The sequence below is a fragment of the Strongylocentrotus purpuratus genome, unplaced genomic scaffold (genome assembly GCF_000002235.5).
Source record: "Strongylocentrotus purpuratus isolate Spur 01 unplaced genomic scaffold, Spur_5.0 spur5_scaffold_18, whole genome shotgun sequence".
Lineage (NCBI taxonomy): Eukaryota > Metazoa > Echinodermata > Echinoidea > Camarodonta > Strongylocentrotidae > Strongylocentrotus > Strongylocentrotus purpuratus.
This window is the reverse complement of record NW_022145603.1, coordinates 24,958,309-24,983,974: the sequence shown is the minus strand read 5'-3', so window position 1 is coordinate 24,983,974 and position 25,666 is coordinate 24,958,309. Positions and strand designations below refer to the sequence as shown.

Genomic DNA, 25,666 nt, shown 5'->3' with positions numbered 1-25,666 from the left:
TACGCGGCGGTGATTGGCTAATCAACATTCACAGGCTGGAGGTTTAAATTCGATTGATTGTAAATATCTCCGAAGTATGCCAGGAAGTCCGTATATTTCCAGCTGAATTTCTCAGCGTTTGCTGAACAAAGAGGTAAATATTCTGAGTTATGATTATTATTGAAATCAAATGTTGTTACTTTACTGAAATTTCATGATAGACATTCGTCAAATGACGAGAAAACACGTTACAAATCAGTGTTGACGAGTGTTTCATTCATTTGCCCCAGTGCTTTCTGCATGCGATGTGTGTACGTATGTGTATTTGTGGCGTCTGTGTGTGGCCAGTCGGCCAGGCCAGGCGAGTGGCGATGGCGAGTGCAGTGTCTACCTGAAGAAAGAAACTCAGTGCAGTACGTGACACGTCATTTTTTTATTTCCTGTTTTGTGCTGAGCTACATGAACAATTTAATGATTCATTTTGCTGTAGGTAATACTGATATCAGTGTACCTGCAGGGGTGGATCTAGGGGGGGGGGGGGGGTTTCGGCAGGCGGCAAAGACAAAGTGAAGAAAAAAAGAATGGTTAGATCTAACTTAAAGTTCTTAAACGGTGAGATTTTTGGAAAATCCTGGATCTGCCACTGGTTCCCCCCCCCCCCCCCTTGGCAAAAAGCTAGATCTGAGCCGAGCTGAGATGAGCCAGGTATAAATAATATTAATATTTTAAATGGAAGAAGGAGGATGAGGCCAAGCTGAGGAGGGAAACAGTTGTTGAATTGTTGTATCATTACATTAAGATCTACTCGTACTCAGCTCAGCAGATCAGTGATCTCAAAAGTCAAAGACAAAAGAGTCAAATATTGAAATACAAAGTCAAAGAAAAAGTAAGAAATGACTGTTAATTATCTTTTTTAGAAATAATCTCCCTCAAATAATTAGACTCTTGGAGGACTGACTCACACTCTCACACAGCGCCTATATATATAGAAGGTCTAGGTCTAAGTAATGTTTTTATTAGTATTATTATTAATGTCCTTCTTCGTTAATTTCTTCTTCTATTAAGGACATTATAATAATAATAATGAAAACGTTACTTACATGTACATGTATAAAGCGCTTACCACCGAAGTCTCTAAGCGTTATAACTAACAAAATAGACTGATAAACAGAGTAGGTCTAGAAGAAAATGAAGAAGGGGGGGGGGGGAGAAAAAGAAGAATTGATAGAAAAATTACATGGGGAAATAAATCAAATTTTAATTTTAAATTTTGACTGCGAGCAAATGTTGCTTGTTGTGCATATTCACAATTCTTATTTACATGTAGTCTAGCTAGACTACATTATATAGCCCAGAAATCAGAACTTCCAGACAACGCACTACATGATTTTAACCTTGATTTTATCCTTATTAAAGTTGCTCACTATTAATTAATTATGATGCATGATTGCTGGTCAAATTGCTTCTTAACTCGACGCCCCAAATGAATGTCTTGAGAATGGGGCAATTTAGCTTGTCTTATAAATTTGATAGACTCTGTTACTCAGCTCAGCCCTGAGTGACACGCTTCTAAAGAAAATTGATAATTGGAACTGGGGTTAATTTCTAGTTCCTCTTTCATGTCTTTCCAGTTATTGGTGTGTGAATATGTACATCTTTATACATTTTAAAGACATGATTGAGCGCCTATAAAAAGAATACATAGATTTTTGTGTACTTTGAACACATATTTTGTAATATTTTGAGGGAGTTAAAAATCAACCAATTATTAGATCTACTGGTAGATACATCTATACAAATAGTACCTAGATTGTTTTTTATTGTAGATCTAGTGGCTAAGTTGCATGCAGAGATTTTTTTATAATTGACTATCATTAGGAGATGTTAATTTATTTATCATAGTATTTAAGTGGAACTATCAAGTAAACTGATTTTCAGTTTGGCCCAAACTTAAGTAAATGACACTCAATAATCTAAAAGATTATTCTTCAAACCTAAAGATTTGTTTTTCTGTTCTTACTCGTTTCAGTGAAACCAAGATTCTTTGTGGCCCAAGCCAACATCTCAACTAGAGACTTACGAGAAGATGGCTACTTCAAATCATATGGAAACTATTGAGCTCTCGGAAGCCATCAAGACCATCCTGGATGAGAGCAATTCACCAGAACGCAAGAACAATTCTGTCTTCAGTATCACTACACCCCGGAGCAGAAAGGCAAAGAGCCCCAAGTGTTTGACAGCGAGGTTCTCTGTTGGTCAGAACACAACACCAAACAGCAGATCTGCTTCAAAGAAAGGCTCTGATACTCCACTTTCAAGGAAAAGTTCCATCCTTCAGCGCAGCATTGGAGGCGACTCTGGTGGTGGGTCATCACAGAGGAAGCGTCGACATGCCCAAGAAGTCATCATCCTGCGGCCGCCCAAGAAGCGGATGGGCGGATCGACTCCGAGAGTAACAAGCACGTCAAAGCCCACCCCAAGCAGTCAGTCAACGCCAAAGCCAACCTCTATAACGCCATCCCTCAAGAACTCTTTTCAGTCGACCCCAGTTTCGAGCCAGAGCAGGTCCCGGATCAATCCACATCACATCAGCAATGTTAATGTGAAGACTGAGGAGAAACAATTGAAGGATGCCCTGTTTGTGACCCCTGACCTTTCCATGACCCCAAAGCAGGTCAGTCTCCTGGGAGGAGAGAACCTATCACCCAAGGAGAGAGAGAACCTGCTTCTCCAGTCCAGGTACCTGCGCATGATGGAGCAGCAGGGGTTAGGTCTTGGAGGATTCGAAGCTGGAGGAGCGTTGCGGGAAGACTCGGGAATCGCTGAGCAGATCACACCTGGAGGACTAAGTCTAAACATTGCTGATCAGACCAGCAGAATAAGTCTTGTTGCAAGAGGTGATTATTACCATTAGTTTAGATCTGAATAACCTTATTTATGTGAAGAAAGTTACAAGATTGTGCCCCCATGTGTAGTCTTATTCTAGAAACAAACTTCAAGTTCTAAACAAAAATTAAAAATTACAAAAAGTATCAAATCATTTGTCCATTCCAAAGCGAATCATACTTTGGCTGTGCAATCATTATTTTAATTAATATTTGACTCTAGAAAGGACCGATATTGGTTACAAAATTATTTAGATTTGTTTTGAATGGTTAGCATGACAGAGAAAGAGAGATTGGGTAAATTTTTTATTGTCGCTATCTGCAAGTACCTGTACTTGTCTATTCTTTAATTTTTCAGGATAATAGTCTAGTTCTTGCTCAGCTGCTGTGCTAGATTTTTTACTCCATATAATTAATAGCCCTTAAATAACTACCTTATATTCCATCAAATAAATGGCAAGATATTTGCTTTAAAAAAGTTCTCAAAAATAGGATTCGTCTACCGGTACTCTAGATCAGATTTATCAACCCATTTTCTCACTCTGCATTTCTATTCTTGTTTACAATTGATTGATTTATTTAGTTCATTTCTGTCTTGTATTTGTCTTAGGAAACCAAGATGACAGTCTGACCAACATCACATGGTTGAGAAGAATGTCAGCACCTGATCTTGATCCTATTACCCTTCCACACATCAAGGTGAGTTTCCATTACGGTAGAATTTTTTTTTTAAATAGCAAAGATATTTCCCAATACTTTTAAAGGGATTGGGTAACTTTGTCTTAGATTCTGAAACAAAATCCTGGATTTAGCTCATGCTGCAATGATAATTATAAACCTTTAGGTCAGTCAGAAACCCCATAACTTTTACAAGCCGATCGCCTGTCTGATTATCAAAATATTTATGATTGGAAATCGAAATCACATTTTGCGTTTTCCTAACGGTTTTCATAACACTACAGTCTATTGGGGAAACGAGTATGGTAAAACCAGTCACTCAAATATTTTTTACTTTTTTGAGGCACTTCTTGTTCATTTTGTAGTATAATTTTTTTAGGGCTTCAAAATTACACCATTTCACAGACACTGATAACACGTAGGGCCGTGCATCTGAGATTTAACATTGTTAATAATGCCTTTAATGTATCAAAATTTGATGCATAACTCTTTGTGAAGTGCCTTGAGCAATACAAATGATTTCATTCTTCTGTTAAGAATAAGTGTATTGATTTTTTTACTCTGTATGTCATGATAATTTTTCATAGTGGAGAGGTTAGTTAAGGATTCTGATAAGTTTTCAGTTCAAAAAGGAAATTATATTTTGATTTTGCGACTTTTTACCTGTAATTTAGTCACAGGATCCTCATAAAGAGAGGCCACCCTACTCGTACAGTTCCCTCATCCAGTTTGCCATCAGCAGTGCACCAGAAGGCAAGCTGACGCTCAGAGATGTCTACTTCTGGATTGAGACACACTTTCCATACTTCAGGACAGCCAAACTTGGCTGGAAGGTAATTTTAGTCCTCAGATCTAAACTAGATTAATGCTTTGTTGCTTAATGCTCCTGGGGGTGTTTCACAAAGATCCTAAGTTGAACTTAACTCTAAGTTGGGCTTAAACATTATAGAGAGCCATTTGTAGCCTTAAAATAAAATATATTCAAAAGCATAACAAAGTATTTCAGATTTTTCATAAATTCCACATCAAGAACATGAAATCTCCCATGATTTAAATGAACATTTTATGCCTTTTAGAATAATTTTTTCAAAATATTTTTAATGATGCTAATGGCTTTCCATAATTATTAAGTCCAACTTAGAGTTAAATATGACTTAAGATCTTTGTGAAACACCCCCCAGCTCTGTTAGCATTCAATCTATCTGAGTCAGCTAGGATGAATATTGAATTTTATTCGCAAAGGCCACTTTTACTTTTAATACCAAGACTGGGCCAAACTTCTTATCATTTTGATGAATCCAGAACCTTACAGTACACACCAACATTTTACATGAACAACTTTTTCTGATCGAATCCACCAAATTTTTTAACAATGCAATCGCATGACCAGAACTCAACTTTATCTTTGAGTCACCCTACTACATGTATGTTCAACTGTTCATCAATTTTATGTATAACAATTTTACAACAAGTAACATAGATTTAATTTATTGATAGCTCCTTTTTTTTTTTATTCAAGGAGTTTTTTGTGGATAGTTTCTTTCCAGCTGCCTTGAATGAAAACCTGCAAAACAGGTCAAGTTGAAATTAGATGCAATTTTGCAAAAGTTTTTTGCTGAATTAAGTTGATGAATGATATGATGGAAACCTAGTCATCTCATGACTAGTCCACGCAGGAACCTATTTATTTGTTGGGGAAAAAAAAGGATCAAACAAGAGCAATTTGGGTTCCCTTTTCACAGTTGTCTTGTAGAGACATTTTGTCAAAGGTATCAGAATGGATTCAGTATTTAGTTTGACATGTGGTATATCTACTAATTCTTGTTATTTTCCTCTCTTTCTCCCGAACAGAATTCTATACGTCACAACCTCTCGTTGCACAAGATCTTTGTCCGCGAAGCACCGTCCGGTCCCGGTCAACCTGCCTTCTGGACGTTACGACCGGGCACTGTGGTCAGGCTGCCCGAAAGGAAGGTCATAGTTCATGAAGAGATGGCTATGCCGGCTGGCATTCCTGAATGCTTTGCTCCTGAAGGTTCCTTTGACATGGCTGCAATGGCAAATCTTCAAATGCAAGGTAAATTCTATAATTTGCAAAATTTGTTGTTTAAATTAATGTGTTTTATATTAGTATGCATCAGCCATCAAGAGTGATATTTTGACTAAAGGATTGCTATTTAGTCTAGTATCGGATAAGTACCTGTATATCCTATAGTCCGAAACAAAGTTGTTATTTGTCATCCGCATAATGTACAGTACATGTAATGTTAAAAAATATTTTGGGGAAGTCCATAATATGTCCCATACCTAAATATCAAGTATTATTGAATTCTGTTATGGAATCGTGAACATGAATTGACAAAAATAACAATTGATTTGACGTTTTGTCTGATCCTAGCTCTGGTCGGCGATCCTAGCAGAATGCCCATGTTATCAGCCCAAGATGGGACCATGATAAACAGAGCACCGGTCCTCACCTCAACACCTATGGTTTCAAGGCCAATCATAAAAGGTAAGAGTTTGTTTCCTCACTGTTTGCATCTGGAATTCTGGTTAAATGACCTATTAGACAGATGATGAATCTACAAAATCGAAGAAAATACAGAATTACAGATATTTTAAAGCTTTTCGTCATATGCACTCATCAGGTAAATCACAAGAATGAAGAAGACAAAAAAAGCAAAAATCAATCAATACCAACAGAAGTTCAGGGAACAAAGCCCAGGAAAAAATAAGAGGCTGTCACAACAAAGTGGACGTAAATTGCGTTAAATGATTTTCTTTTAATATGACTCTAACTAGGGCTTGAAGTTCGTTTCCATTTTTTAGAAATGATGGTCATATTCGTGTATAAAGGGTGAAGTAGAAAAAAAGGTTATGATTGTCATTTTGGAACAAATCTCAAATGGTCCTTTTCTGTCACTCTGATTTCAGTCTCAGGGGCTCTTAGATATACATTTCAGCATTTCTATGGAAGTACATGTGAACAAATTTTTTGGTGTAATTAGTCTGCGGATTTAATGAGACCAATGATAACACAGCTATTGCCTAAATTTGTGCATCATTAAACTCTGCATTTTTACATCAGCAACTTCCTCAAGATTATACCATTTGCCATTTAAGTATTCTTGTCCATTCCTGTATGCTCAGAACCATTATTGAATGTGCTGTTTATGTGTGTGTTTGCACTTTCCAGGTTCGAAGCGTGTACCTCCTATACTTCCGAAAGGAACCCCACCCTATGCCCTGGTGCCCCTGCCTATCTACTTCACCACTGACCCTAAGACGGGCCAACTCGTTCCTGCGAACAGGGACAACGCCCCTCCAGGTTCTGACATGACCTCATTGATTCTCCCCCGCCCTACTGAAGACAATACACCCAAGAGCACTGGTCCTAAAGTAGAGCTGAACTCCTCTGACAGCACCCCCCTTACGAGAATGGAACAGGCCGGTGGTGCATTTGGAAGATTTACACTGGACTCTGGGTATGGAAGCACCGATTCCAGTGTGGGGGATGATGGCAGGGCTTCTCTTGTGAGGGACTCCAAGCTGTTGAAAAATATGGCTCAGGCAAAATGCAACAGTGAAAAGGAGAATTCGTTATCTTCAGAATTTGGGTTGGGGTTGGATGTTGATGATGACCTCTTGAAGACCCCTCCGAAGAGCGCCTGCCCTGATTGGCTGTCACCCATCCGAGGGTTCTCCCCCGTCCCCGACTCAGGTTTCTCCATAAAGGACATGGACTTTAACTTCACCCCCTTCAAGACAGGCTTCACCCCTAATAACCGAGTGGGACATTCCAACACTCCCAGGCACCACATGTTATCCCCTGTGAACAGGAACATTCCAAGCACGTCAGGAGGGATGCGCAGCTCCCGCAAATCGCGGATGATGACACCCAAGAGATATGTCGAGGGCAAGGATTCCGGGAAGGATTCTATGCTGAACTCAAGCTTTGAGAAGATGTTTGGTGATGTGAACTTTGATGTAGATCCTGACAACATCGATGTTGGAAACATGAGCTGGTTACTCAACTCTCCACCCCCTGTGAAATAGATTGAATAGATTCACAATTTCATACCAAAAATTGTAAACGCCATTGATCTTGTACAATACATGCCTGTCATAAGGACTCTTGACATGAAATCATTTACCGGAAGTCTTGTACATCACCCAGGTGGGGATTTGTGGGTGATCAGACATGTGCTCTGAAGCAAAGGAAGGTCCTGAAGGCTTGTTCAGATATGACACGGACTGTAAATTGCCACAAAAACAACTTTCAGTGTAAATAAATGACAACTGTGCACAAAAAGGTCCCTGTGCGTTTACCGCTTCATATCTGAAAGGGGCTCAATGGTAAAAACATTTACCTCAACATTTTTTGCCTTGGATAATTTGTTTGTTATATGTGTCATGAAGGCCTACAAATATGACGTTGTATGTGTGTATGCCTCTTCCTTTATGATACATGTATTTAGATATTCAAACCAGAGTTTTATTTCTACTCATATTTTCTGCTTCGTTTATCTTTCTGTCTCATTTTTAATCATTCTTTTCAGTGACATCTAGAAAGGTCATAATGTCAGGGAGTGCCATATCATCAAAAATGCATGATAACCTTAAGCTACCACTCACATTTTATGAAAGATCTTATTTTTATCTTCAACTTGCCAACTGTATTTTTCCTCTTCTATTTTTATTTCATCAACGTGATTTTGCTCCTTATGTACATGTACATGTAGATCACTTTATTTGCTAGTGTGAAAATGTACAATTTTGCACATATCAACGATTTGAGCATGATTATTTAAGTACATGTAGATGGAAACTAAACAGTGATTTCATCTGTTGTGTGCTCGAGCTCTGTTTATTTCATTGTATATTTGTTGTGTCTTGGTTTATGTACAGATAGCTGTTTATTAGAAAAATATGGGAAGCTTAGTTTTTTATTATTTATCTAAAAATATGAGAAGATTATAATTTAGTATAGAAAATATGCGGTTTGATTTACGGTTAATTTCGAGTCTTATTTGGATATCAAACTAATTGTTTGAAATGAGGGATTAGACACATTAGGATGAAATTGAAGGGAGGGAAAATAAATGGATTTGCACTACACCTCTACTATTGCCATGGGAAAATGAAGGAAAAAAATTGTTTCCTGAGTACACTAAAGGCTTGTTCAGACATGAATTCAAAGAAGTGAGACTAGTGAATTTTACCTTGTTGTAAAGAGAGTTCTTTTCTTCTTTCTTTTTGACGAGGCTCAACTGTATTAAAGGTAATACAAAGTTTTGGTATGGGGTCGTGAATTTGGTTCAAATGCGATCCTACAATATTCAGTGATCGTTGTCACGGTTGAAATCGATTCTAAAGTTATGAAATTATAAATAATACACTCTTTATGTGATAGCTCCCTCTCAAGGTCAAGATATTAATTAAGCTATAAAACAATGTTTCTTGACTGAAATCAACCGATTAGCTATTCCTGTTTGGAAATTATATATCACAAATCCATATTCTGAGATTTTCATGGTCGCAGCTACCATTGTACGGCCGTAGGCGCCATTTGAAATTTGTATGTTCAATTTTTCTTGATTTTCTGTTTTTTCTAGTGCTTATGATACATCCACAGGGCATACAAATATTTCAAAATTGTAAAGAATCACTAGCCACTCAATTTTCAAAATTTCCCAAAACTTTGTATTACCTTTAAATAAAGTGGAATTGTCTTGAGTAAGTAGCAGGGAAAATATTAATATTTATTTTTCGGGGGCTACTTTTCAAGCTTGCCTGCATGAAAATAACATTCTAAAATTTGTTTTGCATTGAGCTCTATGCAAAATTTCGGGGGCTCTTTTGGGCATTTCGGGGGCTATTTCACCCCGAGCCCCCGTGTATTTTTTTCACTGTCGATAAATGTCTGATGCTTGACAATGCGGCATTTGATTGGCCGATGGCAAATTTGATATAGAAATTTAGCATGTTATTGATAAGTTTTATGAAACGGGGCCCTGTAGTGTTTCAAATTTCATTCATTCATTTTCATTATGTTAAAGGAGTCCCTGCTTGACACATGTACATGTATATACATATGCATTTGTTTCCCAACAAAGAAAGCTAATTTGTTATGTACAGTGTAAAAAGGATCCATGTATTGTGTAGTGTTCATTATATTTTATACATACAAAGTGTAAACAAAAATATGTACAGGTATACATAGCAATATATATAATTTTGATGTGATTTAAAAATCTAGAATTTGCACTGGTAATAAAAGCGTCTGCAAAAAAGGAAAAATGTGTTTATCTTTTCTTCTGTCATTGTTTTGTATTGATAGAAAGTATGATTCTCCTTGACGAGTTCGTCTTTTTTTTAGCAGGACTTGAAATTTTAGAACTGTTTAGCCCTCTAAGAAACAGGCCTGATAAAAACCTGATTTAAATCTATTTCCTGATTTTTTGGGGTGATTTTTCATGATTTTTTTCAACCCATTTTTTTCCTCTTTCTCTTCCGATTTTATCCCAATTTTCCAGATTTTTCCCTTATTTTCTTTATCCTTCCTTATTATTTCCCAATTTTTCTTACTCAAAATCCCAATGTGCCATTTTTTCTGGCGAATCCTCTTTTATTTTTTACTCAAGGGAGGCGTGGTTGAGGGGAAAAACAACAACCTATTTTTCTTTTAGTGCTCACTATCACCCCTGAAGAAAAAGAACACATTAATCTGCTTTTTTAAATGAATTTCCAGACCCGTCTGAGTCAGAGTTTTGGATAGCGAGCTACATGTACAGCAATAATATCAACAAACAAATCAATTAAACAACAAAGAAAGAACATGGACAACAAGTTTCGAGTTTTCAGTGCTTAAAACACAAATGTATTTTCATCTTCTTTTTCATTTATATTAAAAAATATGCAACACATATATCTATATACATGTACAGCCAGGTTTTTAAACAAAATTATTTCAAAAATTGTCATTTCTCATTATTCTATTCCAATTTTACAAATCTGAGATGCACGGCCCTACGCATTATCAGTCTGTGATATGGTGTAGTATTGAAGCCCTAAAAAAATTGTGCTTCAAAAAAGTAAAAATCTTTGAGGGACCGGTTTTAACCATCATCATTTTCCCCAATAGACTAGTATTATAAGAAACTATTCAAAACCGTTGGGAAAACGGTTTCTGAAATTTTGAATTCCAATAAAAAATATCTTGATAATCAAACATGCGATTGGCTTGTAAAGTCATGTGATTCATTTCTGACCTAAAGGTTTATAATTATGATTGCAGCATGAGCTAAATCCAGGATTTGTTTAGAGAATCAGAGGCAAAGTTACTGAATACCATCAAGTTATTTTGTGTGCAGGAACAAAATATAGGATTCATACTACCACCTGGCTATTCTCAAATTCATACCTTTGTTGTTTATCAAATTTCATTCAAACCAAGCCTAATCTCTTTCTCTAATTTTTCTGCGTTCATTCAATGAGCAAATAAGGTTGGATTTGGCCAATTATACAATACTTTTAAAGACATGTTCAGATATGGGGTGGAAAACCGTTGCAAACCCCACCCCCCCCCCAAAAAAAACAGTGTTTAAAAAAATGTGTAAAATGAATGCCAACCACCTGTAACAAAGGACTTGGGCGTATTCACTGAGCTCTGTGCTACAAGATACAAAAACGTGAAGCATCTTACACTAAAAGCCCCACTGTCCTACTTGTAGCTACTTGCTCCCTCTATATAGAAAACTTCCCCAATCAGTGCCTGTTGGTCCCCCATGATCCTCTTTTTCTCATGTTAGTTGAGAGCTGAGTTAATGAGATAGCCATCAGTCAGTGACCTGGCTGGGTGGTCTAATCCCTTCTGGCCCAGTAGTATTGACGGTCTTTAACATCATCATGTAAACAAAACAAAAAAATTCCTGCATTATATCTGAACAAGTCATAACCATGTATTCCCTACGTGAATATCAACTGAGTTTTTACACTGTGCAGGTCATATTTACAATGTATAACATTTACATCACTGTGCACATTTGGAGACATACATAATACATAAACTCAAGACATGGATAAAAAGACACTAGCAAATTTCCTGCCATAAATAAAATGTAAATTGAAAGCCTGAAATTGGTCAAGTGCATAATAACGAGCCTCAAACTAAAAGAAAAACATTCAGATGCTTTTCCTACTCATTTGAAGGCAACCTCCCTTGTCGTTCATGTTACATAAAAAGTATCCTTTAGCCGCAACTTGAGAAATTAAATGCAAATCCTAAATGCAAGATCCTTGATGGTTGAAAATCAAGTTGAGCTTATTGTTTTCTTCAAGTTGTGTCCTAACCCAAATCTTTATGCAAAAGACCTAGCTATAGAAAATATATTACACATTCTTAAACATGTACATACTTTCAATATTCCATTACTTTGCAATGAGCTTTAGATCTTATCATTTCATAAGTAGCCATAGTGTCTGAGAGTAATAAAGGTGTTTTATCACTGGTGAATTATTATTATCTTCAGGTGGATAAGGTATTGACTTAGCTGATCTTTCAAATCAGTGACCTTTGAACAAGACAGCATTGGTTGGCATCTCGCAGAGTGGCAGTCCATACCGGTTTCAACAGTTTCATAACATCTAATGGACCCATCCTGGTAAAATATCATTATCTTCAGGTGGACAAATTATTGACCTATCTGACCTTTCATGCCAGTGTCAACAAGAAGCTTTGGTCAGCAGACTTGCAGTCCATACTGCTGTCAACGGCTTCAAAACATATTTTGGTGACAGTCGCGTCCAAACTCCCCTCACCCAGTGATGACACTGTTGCCTTTGCCACGTTCATTCTTTCGAGCAGTTCTACAGAGATTTTCAAATTGGCCATTCCTGTCACACTATTACGAGACCACTTTCAGGCAATGAGACGATAACACACTGACGGTTTGTTTTGACATCTCGCATTCTTCAAAAAGTTTTCTAAAGCGGCCAATGCCATCAGACTATTGGGAGACTCTTCTCACACCGTTGGACGATAACTTTGTGATGGTGTTGCCTTGACCGATGAGAACCTCACTTTCTTAAAAAAGTTTTCTAAAGTGACTGATGCCTTCAGACTATTGGGAGACTCCTCTCACGCCATTGGACGATAACGTTGCGATGGTGTTGCCTTGACCAATGAGAACCTTGCGTTCTTTTAAAAGTTTTATTAAGTGGCCAATGCCTTCGGACTATTGGGAGACTCTTCTCACACCGTTGGACGATAACGCTGTGATAGTGTTGCCTTGACCGATGAGAACCTCGCTTTCTTCAAAAAGTTTTCTAAAGTGACCGCTGCCGTGGGACTATTGGGAGACTCCTCTCACGCCATTGGCCGCTAATGTTGCTATGGTGTTGCCTTGACCAATGAGAACCTGAGCTGAGGTGGATGTCCCGCCTCCTGTCAGCATGCTGAGGTTGATCATTCCTTCTTGGGTCACCTACATCATACAAAAGAAAAGGCAACAATCAAAATAGATTAAAAATTCATTTTGTATTTATTAATTTATATATATATATCAATTTTTATTATTATTTCATCTTATTATGTACTCATTTATTAATAACTTTATTCATTTATTTCTTTGTCATTCATTTATTCATTCATTTATTCATTCATTCAATTAATAATTTATTTATATAACCATCTATATATTTATTAAATTATTTATTTATCTATCCATATCTGCTATTTACACAGTCAGGGTAGTACATTTAACCATTAGTGGTGGTCTTCCATGAGGCCTACTACTATATCAACGTACATGTCCGTCAGGTCCAGTAGCCAGGGTCATCCCCTGCGGTAGCTGTACCATTGTAGGTAGCTGCTGCTGTCGGTGGAGTTGATGATGAGAGGACTTCAACATAGAGGGCGAAGGGATCATGTCCTCCTCTCCTTCACCAGAATTGAATCTACCACCCTCGCCCCGGACTCGGTTCATTGCATGGTTGTGACGGGATTCGTGGAGGTATTTCTGGACGGTAGATATTAAAGTTGGAAATGAATATTAGCAGGATTGCTTTTAGGTTTGTAACTCACTATTGTCAGCAAACAACAAGCTAAGGCAACTGGGCAAAATAACTGAACATTAATACTAGATGTTCTTCCCCTTCACTAGAATTGAATCTACCCCCCTCACCGCGGACTCGATTCATCGCATGGTTATGACGCGACTCATGGAGGTATATCTAGAAGGAAGTGTAGTGATAGCTAGTTAACAGAGTCTGCAAATACAGACAAGCATGTAACTAAATATAGAATGACCTGCAACCCATGACTTATGCCAGGTCAGTTATGAAACAATGAGTACTTGTATAATACATGAAAATACATGACTACAAAGATGTCCGACTGACAGTGCCTCAATAAAGCTATACAACTTATTAGTTCAATCAAAGCTCTCTAAATGGTCTTTTATAAGAACATAATAGGAAGATTTCAAATTTGGACGTGAATATTGGCAGGCTTGCTTTCAGGTTTGTACCTCACCATTGTCAGCAAACAACAAGCTAAGGCAACTGGGCAAAATAACGGAACAGTATCGCTAGATAAAATACAAGAACGGAATATCCATCAAAATATGGGGTGTTTCCATTTTTCGGAGGGCATGTCTGATAGAGAGAAGCCCCAGATTCTTTATTTATTACCCTGGTCCTGTAAATTTCAAAGACAGTCTTATTCCAAGATATTTATTTGGCACAACACTGTTAATTTGACAGAAAACTTATTCGCGTTGGGTAAATTTAACAAACGCTGAAAGATTCTCAGACATACCCTTCTCTCCTTGGGAATCCTGCCTTCTGCTTCTAGCTTAGCTCTAGCTTGCCTCCTCTTGAGAATACGATGATACTGTTTGGCATTCACATACAAGGGTTCTTCTTCAAGTAGTTCCGCTCCTGGTAGAGGAATTCTCTGCATAGTGGGAACACCCCCGCTACCTGGTATCATCTACAGTGAATAGAAAATCCAAGAGGGTTAGTTTACACCACATCATGACCACTGTACCGAATGGACGTACGTTTCGTGCTGCACAAAGATTCAATCAATTTAATTTTGGCCATTACAAGAAGTTGGTTATTGATGTAGACAAGTTCTTATGTACCTGTTTCAGTTCAATTTATGTATGTTATTACCATAGAAAAAAAGATGTCAGTCAGTCACTCAATAGTGTCTGACAGTGGAGTCTAGTAAAGTAAACAGGTTTCCTTCAATAATTTGAATACTAGGACACTGCTAATGTAATGTTTAAATTTCACAGATAGGACATACATGACATATTCTTATTTCCTGCAAAGTTCTACAGAATTTGGTGTTGGCTGCAAAACGGACATAGTATCTTTAAGTACAGGTTCTTTTAGTACATGTTTCAATGAGAAACCATTTTCAAGGGAAACAACAAATGTGGTCTTTGTAGACAGGTGGTCTTACTATACGGGTGGTCACTAAAGCAGGTTTGACTGTAATGTACTCAATGTGTAACTCACCATGACGATGCTGTTGTCTGTGCCGTTGTTTGCAGCCACTTGCAGAAGCTGGTTGCCGCTGGCTGCTGCTGTATTCGCTGGAGCTAAGGGAGGAAACAGAAATAGAGTTACATGAGAATAGATGGATATATGGGATCCAAAATATGGAATGTAATGGGGAAATCTTCATCTGTACACACACTCACAGCTCAACAATTTAAGAAGTATATTATCTCCCTTGACTGGAAACATATTATTACCCAAATGTACCCATACTGATTTTTCTAGTATAATTATCTCATGTATTTAATTGTTTATTTCTTTGCTCGTTTGTTGACATGATATGTAATTGTTTTTAGATGTGTGTGGACCCCTTTGAAAAACAACCTAAGTTGAAAGGGTAATCCACCCCAAATGTGGAAATTAAATTAATAAAGAAAAAAAAAATAGATAGATAGATAGAAAGATATATACAATGTATATAGATAGATAGAAAGAAAGATGGAGCATATATAGATAGATCAATAGACAAACAGACATACAGAAGGATAGATAGATAGAATGATAGATAGATGTAAAGATAGATGGACACATGATAAATAGATAGATAGACCATTGACCTAGGATAGACACAGCATATATAGATATGTCCATAGACAAACGGACATACAGACAGATAGATAGATAGAATGATATACATAGATGTAATGATAGACAGACACATATGATAAATAGATAGACCATAGACCTAGGATAGACACAGCATAGATAGATATGTCCATAGACAAACGGAAAGACAGACAGATAGATAGTATAATATTGATTCACTTTTCAATATCTTATAACACATTACACATGCATAGATATTGCACAATAGGCCTCTCTTGTGCACAGACTTATAATTCATTAAATTGCTTCCATTCAAATTCATTAAATTGCTTCAATTAAAAAAAAGAGTAATGTTAGTTTTATTAGTACAAGGCTATCTGCAAACCATTATTTCCTACATGAACTTTAAAAAAAAAACATTGAAAAGAAAGAAGAAGACTAATAATTTTTTGTTCTGTAAAGGTTTTGGATCACAAAATGGTATTGTTAGGCAGTCTGAAAGATAGTAGACCATTTTGTTTGATTGTTTTCATTTCTGTAAGGTCAATTTCTGAATTTGTTAGAAATGACAAGATTGGAAGTAATTCATAACATTATGAACCAGAGCAAAAAAACACTGAGCTCCTATGTGAAATCTTTTTGTTCAGATGGTCATATCTCAGCCAATACTAAACATATTCAAATGACTTTCGACCTTTGGCATTTATTTTTGATGCTCTTTCGGAAAATGAAGAAAAGAAAATTGAGAAATTCTAAAAATAGATTATTGATGACATCACACTTCACCACTCTATACATGACTCAAGTTTGGCGGTAATCCATCGATTGGTTCTTGAGATAACGTGATCACGAGAATGGGACGTACAGACGTACTGACGGACGGACAACCAGAAAACATAATGCCTTCAGCTACTTTGTAACGGAGGCATAAAAAAAATCTGTTCTATAAAGGTTTTGGATCACAAAATGGTATTGTTAGGCAGTCTGAAAGAAAGTAGAGCAATTTCTTTTGATTGCTTTCATTTATGAAAGGTTATTTTTTTAATTGGTTAGTTTGAGAAATGACAAGATTCACTATGAAAATGACTGACAAAGAAAGCGGACAAAATATATAGTTCCTCAGGTAGACAAAAGAACATCCCTTCACTGCTATTATGTAAAACAGGTGTCACATGCATATTCACCTGTTTACATAATAGCAGTGAAGGGATGTTCCTTTGTCTACCTGAGGAACTGTATATTTTGTCCGCTTTCTTTGTCAGTGATGTTCATAGTGATTGGAAGTAAGTCATAAAAAATGTTACAATTTTAGCGATTAGCTATGTTAATGCAAGAAGTTTGTACCCAGTTGAAAAAAAAGAAAGAAAAAGAAATTTGTTTGTTGTTTCGGTGACACCCTAATTAATTCAAGGAGCGCGATTTCAAATTCTGTGTCTGAGAAAGAGATACTGACAATAAGATTCTAGAAATCAACAAAATGTCCTTGTTTTTCACATTTTTTTTCTTATCTTGTGTCTTTGAATCAGTTCAGGTAAGTATAATCAAAATTTGGAAGAGCAAACAAAAAAAGAGGAAAAAAAAGGTTTGTACCCTGTTGGACTTGGTTAGTGGTCTGTAACTGCATAACTCCATTGTTATCACCAGCACCACCTCCAGTACCGCTTGTGGTACCTGTCGAGTGAAAGTCAGAGTGAAGGGTCTTTTATAAATAATAATAATAATAATATTAACATTGGTTATTTCTAGAGCACACATATCCATTACACAAGGCGCTCAAGGCACTCCGCTACCGGAGGGAGGGTTATTTCAGTAATCGGGAGGTTTCTATCAGCTGCATACAGCATAATAGGAATAATCAGGGAAGCTTGTTATATTTGTGCCTTGTTCAGTTTGGTTTTTGTTTATATTGTTTGATTTCAGCTTTCTGTTCATTCTTGCGTTTTACTTTGATAAGTGCATGGCTCTTTCCAACACGATTTCTCTGACAAGAGTGACGTATCAAAAAAACAAATTCTCATGGAGGGTTGGGAACTCTACAATACTGACCATCCAGGCTCTGCTGGGCTACCGTTTTCGGTGCTCACAGCATTCAAGGAATTCCTACCAACTGGTACCCATTTAACACCTGGGTGGAGAATTGCAAATATCATAAATAAGGCATTATTAGTCTCCAAAGCATTGTCTTGAACAATATTTCAATGAAAACAAATCTGAATCAAGGTGAATGAAGTCCTTTTGCCACTCACTTTGCAATTGAGTCCCTGGCAAGGTGACCTGGTTGTCCCCGGCAACGACCGGCTGATAGTAGATCGTCTGCCCGTCTGCAGTTATAAGCTGCTGCAACTAGATATAAAGGGTGCAAATTGAACTGAATTAAAATCAATCAAAATAACGACACTCTTATTTTCCAAATGTAACTAAATTAAGCCCGAGTAAGGAATCATTTGTTTTCTCATCCAAGGCAACCCACTAATTTCCCTCACAATATGTACTTTGCACATACCCCATACCTTACACCGCCCCATTCTCGTCTGCTAAATCGAATGCGGACGAGAATGGGGCGGTGTAAGGTCAATATGGCAAGATGGGGCTATGCCCATGAAGGAGATACTCTCTGCGACTGAGACTCAGATGATGGACCACATCTTGCAGTGCGGCGGAACGGGTTGCACAGATGAAGACCTGGCCTTTGTTAATGAAACGGCCATTTATTTTAATTTAATTAAGGAACTTTACATAACTATCTTGATCTAAGGAAACAAGAACGAACAAACATACCTCATATCTGGCCCGTGGGGGGGGGGGGGGTTGACTTATTTATGATCCTTTTATTTGATTGATTTCATCTAATCGCTGTTTGTGTTTTCTACAAACATGAATTAATCAGATCTCATTACTTACATCTCGGAGCTGACCTTCAACATCCAAAAGATGCACCTCAATTTGACCCAGAATCCATCAGAGTTGGTTTAAAGACTGACCACTAGACCACCCCCCCCCCCACCCCAAAAAAAAAAAATGATTATACAAAAAATAGAGCCACCTCTCCCAACAAACATACAATTTTGTTTCAGCAATAATCTTACCTGTATCTGCTGCTGCTGTTGCTGCTGCTGTTGTTGTTGCTGCTGCTGCTGCTGTTGTCCCTGTTGTTGAGTGTTGCCCTGTGGCTGCTGGACAATGATGTGTTGCACCTGCTGACCCTGCTGGTTGGTTGCCTGAACTTGCTGGGGCTGTACGATCTGAATCTGGATGGATAGAATAAATGGTAATTTTTGGATGAGCAGGTCGGTGCACTGCTGGTAGGGGCGAATCTAAGTGGGCATTTGAACTTGCTAGGACTGTACTAAGTGTAGCGAAAGGTGATGGAAACATATCATCCAACAGTGCATATGAGGGCATGTCGATTTGATGTCTGAACTTGCCGGGTTGTATAATTTGAATGTAAATGGATAGAATACATTTAATTAATTTGTGCATGTATGCTTATTTATTTTGATGGACACACTACCTGAAATCATACCTGTGTGCTCACCATGGCGTGTATACAATAAATACAAGTCATTAGATGACTCTCTTTCTGCACATGCACAAACTGTAATCATAATACTGGCTTATTAGCGTAATCCATTACTAGGAACATATCTAATGAAACTGGCTCTTGGTGTATGTACCTGCTGAGCTTGTTGCTGTGTCTGTTCTTGTAGCTGCTGTTGTTGCTGCTGCTGTTGTTGTCCTTGTGCAGTGGAGCTCTGTGTCTGCACCACTTGTGTCTGAAAGAGAAGGAAAAAATATATATAATAATAATAATAAAAATGTATTTACATAGCAAATAATAATAAAGTAATTATTATAAAGTGCATTTTTCATATACATGTTCAAATTCAATGTACAAATAAGTTAATAATAATAATGATATTAATATTGAATATCTACATGTATATAGCATACATATCCACCAAGCTAGGTACTCATGGCGCTTCGATATTATCCTGGCTCTGCTAGGCCACCAATTTTGGCGCCCACAGCGCCAAGGAATTTCTCCAACCAGTACCCATTGAACACCTTGGTAGAGAGTGGCAAATGTAGATTAATATCTTGCCAAAGGACATTAGTGCAGTGGTGGGACTCGAATCGCGAACCCTGTGATCCACAGTCGGACGACTGAAGAGGTGAGTTTCACGATATTTATTGAAGGTATTGAGAGATTGCTGGTTGCGGAGAAATAGGTTTTCCAGTTTGGTAGCAGCAGTCACTAAGTGTGGGTAGCATCTTGGAAGACGGATGGTTCGGCGTGATGCCTTGAGATGAGCGAAGGGAGTACCGGGATGGTTGCCTGAGAGTTCAGATAGGTAGGGAGGAGCCCTATCTATATAAGGAGTCATAATTTCAAATCTCTTGCCAGTTTATATATCTTCATACAAGGCATTTTATCTGCATCTTTCTCTCAGGTTAAAATGATACTTCAGTTGGAAGGACTTATCTAAAATTGCACTATACACTGACAGCAGCTGCCTGAGCAAAAAATGAGATAACGTCAAACATTTGAACCTTTGAATGGGAACAGGAGTGTTAAATCATGATGTGATATGAGCTGAAATAAAAATGATTTTCATTTATTAATAATTCTCCTTCTTACCTGACCCTGTGTTGCCTGGTTGGCGCCTTGTAGCTGCTGAGTTGGAATAAGCTGAATCTGTAAAACAAATTTCATGTACACAGGACAAGTTCTGTGAGTCGTCTAGATTTACAAGTTTACACATCAGGAAAAAGGCTGAATAACAACACACGATTTTAGCAATTCACATAAGGTATCCTGTTTTTGTGGCTTTAACAAAATTAATACAGAAGAACTTTCTATTATTTCAAGTTTTAGACTTCAGGCACCTCATGATCTGCCATTTGCTCAGGCACTCATTTTTATCTTAGTTGTTGGATTAGGGGCTAAGTTTATAGTATAGTATTAATGACTGCTTTGAGAGAAATAGTTGTTATTACGCTCAAGGGAAGGTTAGAATTGTGCTATTCCCGAGGCTTGCCGAGGGGAATAGCCCAATTGTAACCTTCCCGAGAGCGTATGAAAACAACTATTTCTCGAATATTAAAGCAGTCATTAATACTTTTATATGCCGAAAAAAATAGACTAAAAAATGAAAAAATTAAAAATATTTATCAATTTTGTCGAAGACGGGATTCGAACTCTTGCGTACAACAAGAGGTGTACCGAAAACCAACGCTTAGACCACTCGGCTATGGCCCGTCGTTAACATGCTTGGCAGTTTTCTCCAATATATACATTAAAATGGATTGAAACCGGCTTCGCGTGTGATGAGTGCTTCGCAAAAGCTCCATATACGGACTCTTCTTTTACTTTTGCAATGCATATTGGCACGAACTTAGATCAAGATCTATCGGCAGATGTTGTTTTTTTGTTTTTGAAAGTTTATTTTCGTCTTCATGTCAACAATGCAAACATAAAATTGTCGGTAAGATCGATCGAGATTCAATTGTATTGAAATTACCGACCAATCCTTCGCACACATACGGCATCCTCCATCGCTCAAACCATTTTTTAACATGTAAACCTATGGGGTAACCATGGAGGCTGACCAACTTTTTTTAATAACCATGGTTATTAAAAATATTGAAATGTTTTATGCATGGTTACCGAGAATTTTACAGGAACAGTTGAAGTTTATGAATGCAATTCGACCAATCAGATGGCTGGATTTCTTAAGTGAGGTATATAATTGTATATATAATAATAATAATAATAATAATAATAATCTGGATATATAGCGCTTAATACAAGATACTGTCTCGCTTTACAGATATTACTACCCCGGTCATTAGATTCATTCACTCACAATGTGCACCATCTCCACTCTCTGTGGAGTATTCCTACCATATGGTCACCTTGAGGGCATAGGCAATTACTAACATAAATATTTTTGTCATCCTACCAGGTCTCCATTTCTCTCTTTGGTATTGAGTGGCAAAATTAAATTAATGCCTTGCCAAAGGACATTAGTGCCGTGTCGGGGATCGAACCGTGACCATTGAATTCCAAGCCAAGGGCTTTTAAAACCAATCGACTACGACACTTCTCCAAAGTTATTTATATAGCTTTACTGTTTGTTCTGGGCACATGGAGTATGGTGCAATCTGAACTTGAACTAAGGCCGGTTCTTGCAGAATGGTAAGCTTGATGCATAGTTCAGAGCTGAAGTTATCTGATTGGGGATACATGAAAAGACAGGCAGAGCTATGTGCCTAGAAACCTGGGGAGTGTTTCACAAAGACTAAGATCGACTTTAAGTTGGACTTACATGTAACTATGGCAGGCCATTCGTGCCACTTGTTGCTCTCACTATTGGTCTCTCAATATTGATCTTTAGATAATATTTTTTCCTTCAATAATGAATTATCAACAAATGTAAATTCTGTAGATTTGTGACCATGATTTGTATGTCCCTTGAGTGACCAATGCCAGTAAATGGTGAGAGAAAATTGTGGCATTAATGGCCTGCCATAGTTAAGTAAAACTTAGAGTTAAGTTCCACGTAGGATCTTTGTGAAACTGCCCCCTGGACTTTGTACAAGATTTCGACATGAAACAAAAACTGACCTGTTGGACTTGACCTCCTGCCCCTACGACCTGCAGCGTCTGCGCAAGTTGCTGGAGCTGTGTCGTCCCAGCCTGACCTCCGGCGACCTGCAGCGTGATTGGCTGACCCCCGGATAGGATCTGTCCAGCCCCGCCTACCTGCACCAGCTGGTCATAGAGAATTAGAATGACGAGATATAAGAATTAGTATGGGGGGGGGGCGAAATGAGAGCAGTTCGTTAAGAACGTGTCTGAGAGTGTGTAAGAGCAAAGGGCCTGCTTGCTCATCCTTTGACCCACTCTTGTGCCACCTCACAAAATATATTTTAAACTTAACTTCAGTTTGTTTGTTATTGCCTTAGTCATACTGTATATTTATACTTTGTGAGAATATCAAACCACATTTGTATGTATTATTGCCCATGTAAATTGTACATAATTCAGCCATTTGGCTGCAAAGTGCAATTATAATAAAACCTTTTCAATCAATCAATCATTTGGACGACTCATTACATGAATAATTCCATGCTATTTGACAGCAATATCCACCGCCTGGCGCCTGCTAAATGCGGTTAGCTATACATGCAACAGTAACACACAGTCTCACTCACATAATAACCTGTTTTTGAGGCTTTGTCAATTTCTGCCACAATCAACTTTGCAAAGGTAATTGAACCTGAATAATTGGCAAATTTCACAGGGAGAACTTTTCCATTTGGTGCAGAACAGTTTGTAAATAAAAAATAAAATACTGGAATGTCTAGGCTGTTTTTTATTGTGTTTTTTTCGTCCTTTTTCCCAGTACTGAATTTAAGAGAAGCTCTTCAATATAGCACCACTACCAAGTGATACATGTATGCTGTACAAGGTTACGCTATAGATGATCTTGGACATGAATATGTGAGTGGTCGGTCAAACCTTACCTGCTGCCCTTGCAGCTGTAACTGGATTTGCTGACCGCCGGCCTGGGCACCTTGGGTCTGAATGGTCTGGATCTGACCAAGCTGATCAGCGGTCAATGTCTGAGCTACTGTATTCCCTTCCATAATTCCTAGTCCCTCGTCGACTGGGCCTAACGTAGAACCTATTCCTGATGGAAATCAATGAAAAGAAGTAAAGAGACATTTGATGATTTTTTTTTATTTTTACTGTAAACCCTTACTCTTAGAGAACACAAAGTAAAAATTGAGACTGGTTTTCATTAAATTACAGCATATCAAGTTTAAATTGTGCCCTGACAAAAAGGCAAGAGTTAATTACCGTAGTCCATGGATTTATGTAGCATACTAGTAAACCATCAACTCCTTGTCCTGTAAATTACCATAAGTCTACTGATATATTTGCACAGACAAAAATATTGTCATTATGAAAATTATGGATTCATTTGATACTTCGCGGCTCAGCGCATGATATTATCAATGGACCAAATTATACCATATTTATGGTGCACAAACTATCAAGTCTGAGTGATTAGCAAACTATTCATGGGCACTGGGTTCTCATTTTTAATAAATCTTCCGTAAACTCTTGTGCACAAATTTTGGACTCTTCCTTTTTTGTATACCGGTAAACTTTGTCCATCCCCGTCTAACATCAAATTTTGAGATCGCGCACAATGTCCCAAACTTCATGCTGATTTATTTTCCAATTTCAACCGATTCTAGTCTATATTATGATTTTTGCTATTTGCTGTAAATTATATTGAACATCTTTAGCAGATAAAGAGATACCCATGTGGATCAATTAAAACATTTTTAAAAGTTTGAGTGCTGGAGTGTGGGAATAGTCACTTCATCATAAAATCAATTCATCATGGTATAAGACTAAGTATTGTAAGTCTGCTGTTAAATAAAACCGTTTCATTCTATACCGAATTTACTTGGCTTGACATGAGAGCTCATACACATGGCCGTTTCAAAGAATAAGTGCATTTTTTTTTAGATTTGTACAAATTAAGCCAAAGACAAACTCAAAGAAAACAAAATAAAGTTTTAATCTGCGTTTGTGGACAATATTGGCAATAATATCCAATGGACCATTCCATGGAAACAAAATGGAAAGGTTGTCGAGAATAAAACACAAACTTAATTAATTTGTAAAGTACATCTAGGATCTAATCTAGACTGTGACTGTGAGTGTACATGTATGTGTAACATGCTGGACCCCAAAAAACATCAGTCTAACTTGTTTGGGGAAATTGTAATTGTAATTCCGCTGAGACTATGTCAGGCTTCACTCAATCCCTGTCTTGAATTAGAAATAGAAGTCAATTAGATCTACATGTCCTTAGATTTCTTTTTTATGAAACAAAAAAAATCTCTCCAAAAGTCCAAGGACATGGAATGGATTTTATCATTTTTCTGTCTAGATCTAGACTAATGTGGTGATCACTGATATGGAATTGGACATTTTGACAAAAAGTGATAATTAATAATAGCTTTGCGCAAGAGACAAGTGTCCAATTTCATTGTCACACTATCTAGACTAGTAATGATACTGATCTAGTTTATTCTCATCCCGCCCCCCCCCCCATGTCCACCCCCCTCAGTGTTATTTAGGGTACGCATAGATTCTATGCATGTTCCCTCCTTTTGAAAACACCCCCCCCCCCACCCCAAGTTCGGTGTGTAAAACAGGCTTTTTGGTACTACGAGCCGGACTTTGGTGCGTGAAAAGTACCCCTTTACCGGACATTTTGGTAACACACATGGTATCCCTCCAATCACGGAGTGGGATTCTCATTCAAAACAAATCTTTCTCTCATCTCCGTTTGTCAACTTCGCGATATTATTACACTTTTTACAGTCTAGGGTCTACTCAAGAACAATGAACATAATCATCAAAAAAGACTCTTCTCAAAATTTACAACACATTAAACCATCTAAGTTATTCTAACAATATAATCGTTTCACGTCTGCATGGTATCTGGCCATCTGGCATATTGTAACATATTTCCTCACAAACAGAATACACACTGTGCACTCACTCACACATTATCATTCATAGCCATGATTGCCGTCGCATACAATACACGTTCACAAACATATTATATGACGCGCCATTATCAGCGCAACCCAACGAATTCGCATGCAATATCTACAAAGACAGTTTGTGCACTCTCATACGAAAGAACACACATTTTCCTATCGTTTCAGGTAAATTACACATGATTTCGTGTTCTTTTAACTTCTAAATTCCCGCTAGGACTACACTCTCTCCACTCATACTACGAAGGGTACAGTATCCAGTGAAAATGGACAACTTACAGGTGCAAAAACTCTGTGATTGGCCGAAGGTACAGGAGCAGCAGCCATGAACGAATAGGAAAACGCTATGGCGATTGTCCAGTACGCGAAGCGCATTGCTGGCCAATCCAGAGTGGTAAATTACCACGACACAC

The 25,666-nt window shown here is 37.7% G+C and overlaps 2 protein-coding genes across 3 annotated transcripts; one reads left to right on the top strand and one right to left on the bottom strand.

Annotated features, from left to right (window-relative positions):
• On the top strand, positions 1-8,689 carry LOC576632 (forkhead transcription factor M). Of its 2 annotated transcripts, none has more exons than XM_030989574.1 (7): positions 1-133; positions 2,009-2,876; positions 3,475-3,563; positions 4,223-4,375; positions 5,394-5,619; positions 5,941-6,054; positions 6,739-8,689. In XM_030989574.1, exons 2-7 carry the CDS (start codon positions 2,066-2,068, stop codon positions 7,596-7,598), a joined length of 2,253 nt encoding a protein of 750 aa, XP_030845434.1. In that variant the 5' UTR covers positions 1-133; positions 2,009-2,065; the 3' UTR covers positions 7,599-8,689. The 2 variants fall into 2 exon arrangements, with proteins under 2 accessions (XP_030845434.1, XP_797015.3); XM_791922.5 differs by having other exon boundaries at positions 4,217-4,375.
• A 3,016-nt stretch (positions 8,690-11,705) lies between these two features.
• On the bottom strand, positions 11,706-25,625 carry LOC373538 (Nf-Y-A subunit). Its single transcript, XM_030989572.1, is given in 15 exon segments — positions 11,706-13,027; positions 13,352-13,561; positions 14,362-14,535; positions 15,072-15,154; positions 17,250-17,330; positions 17,906-17,954; positions 17,956-18,002; positions 18,746-18,859; positions 18,862-18,907; positions 19,334-19,432; positions 20,299-20,355; positions 22,288-22,365; positions 22,367-22,436; positions 23,194-23,356; positions 25,533-25,625. Coding segments are annotated over 14 exon segments (1,362 nt in total). The 5' UTR covers positions 23,313-23,356; positions 25,533-25,625; the 3' UTR covers positions 11,706-12,892.
• Between the last annotated feature and the right edge of the window lie 41 nt (positions 25,626-25,666).

What these genes read in the sequence shown, in the direction of transcription:
- LOC576632 (XM_791922.5), top strand. Translation starts at nt 2,066, where the DNA reads ATGGCTACTTCAAATCATATGGAAACTATTGAGCTCTCGGAAGCCATC. An exon ending in TTACCCTTCCACACATCAAG is followed by an intron (nt 3,564 to 4,216) that starts GTGAGTTTCCAT and finishes CCTGTAATTTAG; the next exon opens with TCACAGGATCCTCATAAAGA. An exon ending in TTCAAGGCCAATCATAAAAG is followed by an intron (nt 6,055 to 6,738) that starts GTAAGAGTTTGT and finishes TGCACTTTCCAG; the next exon opens with GTTCGAAGCGTGTACCTCCT.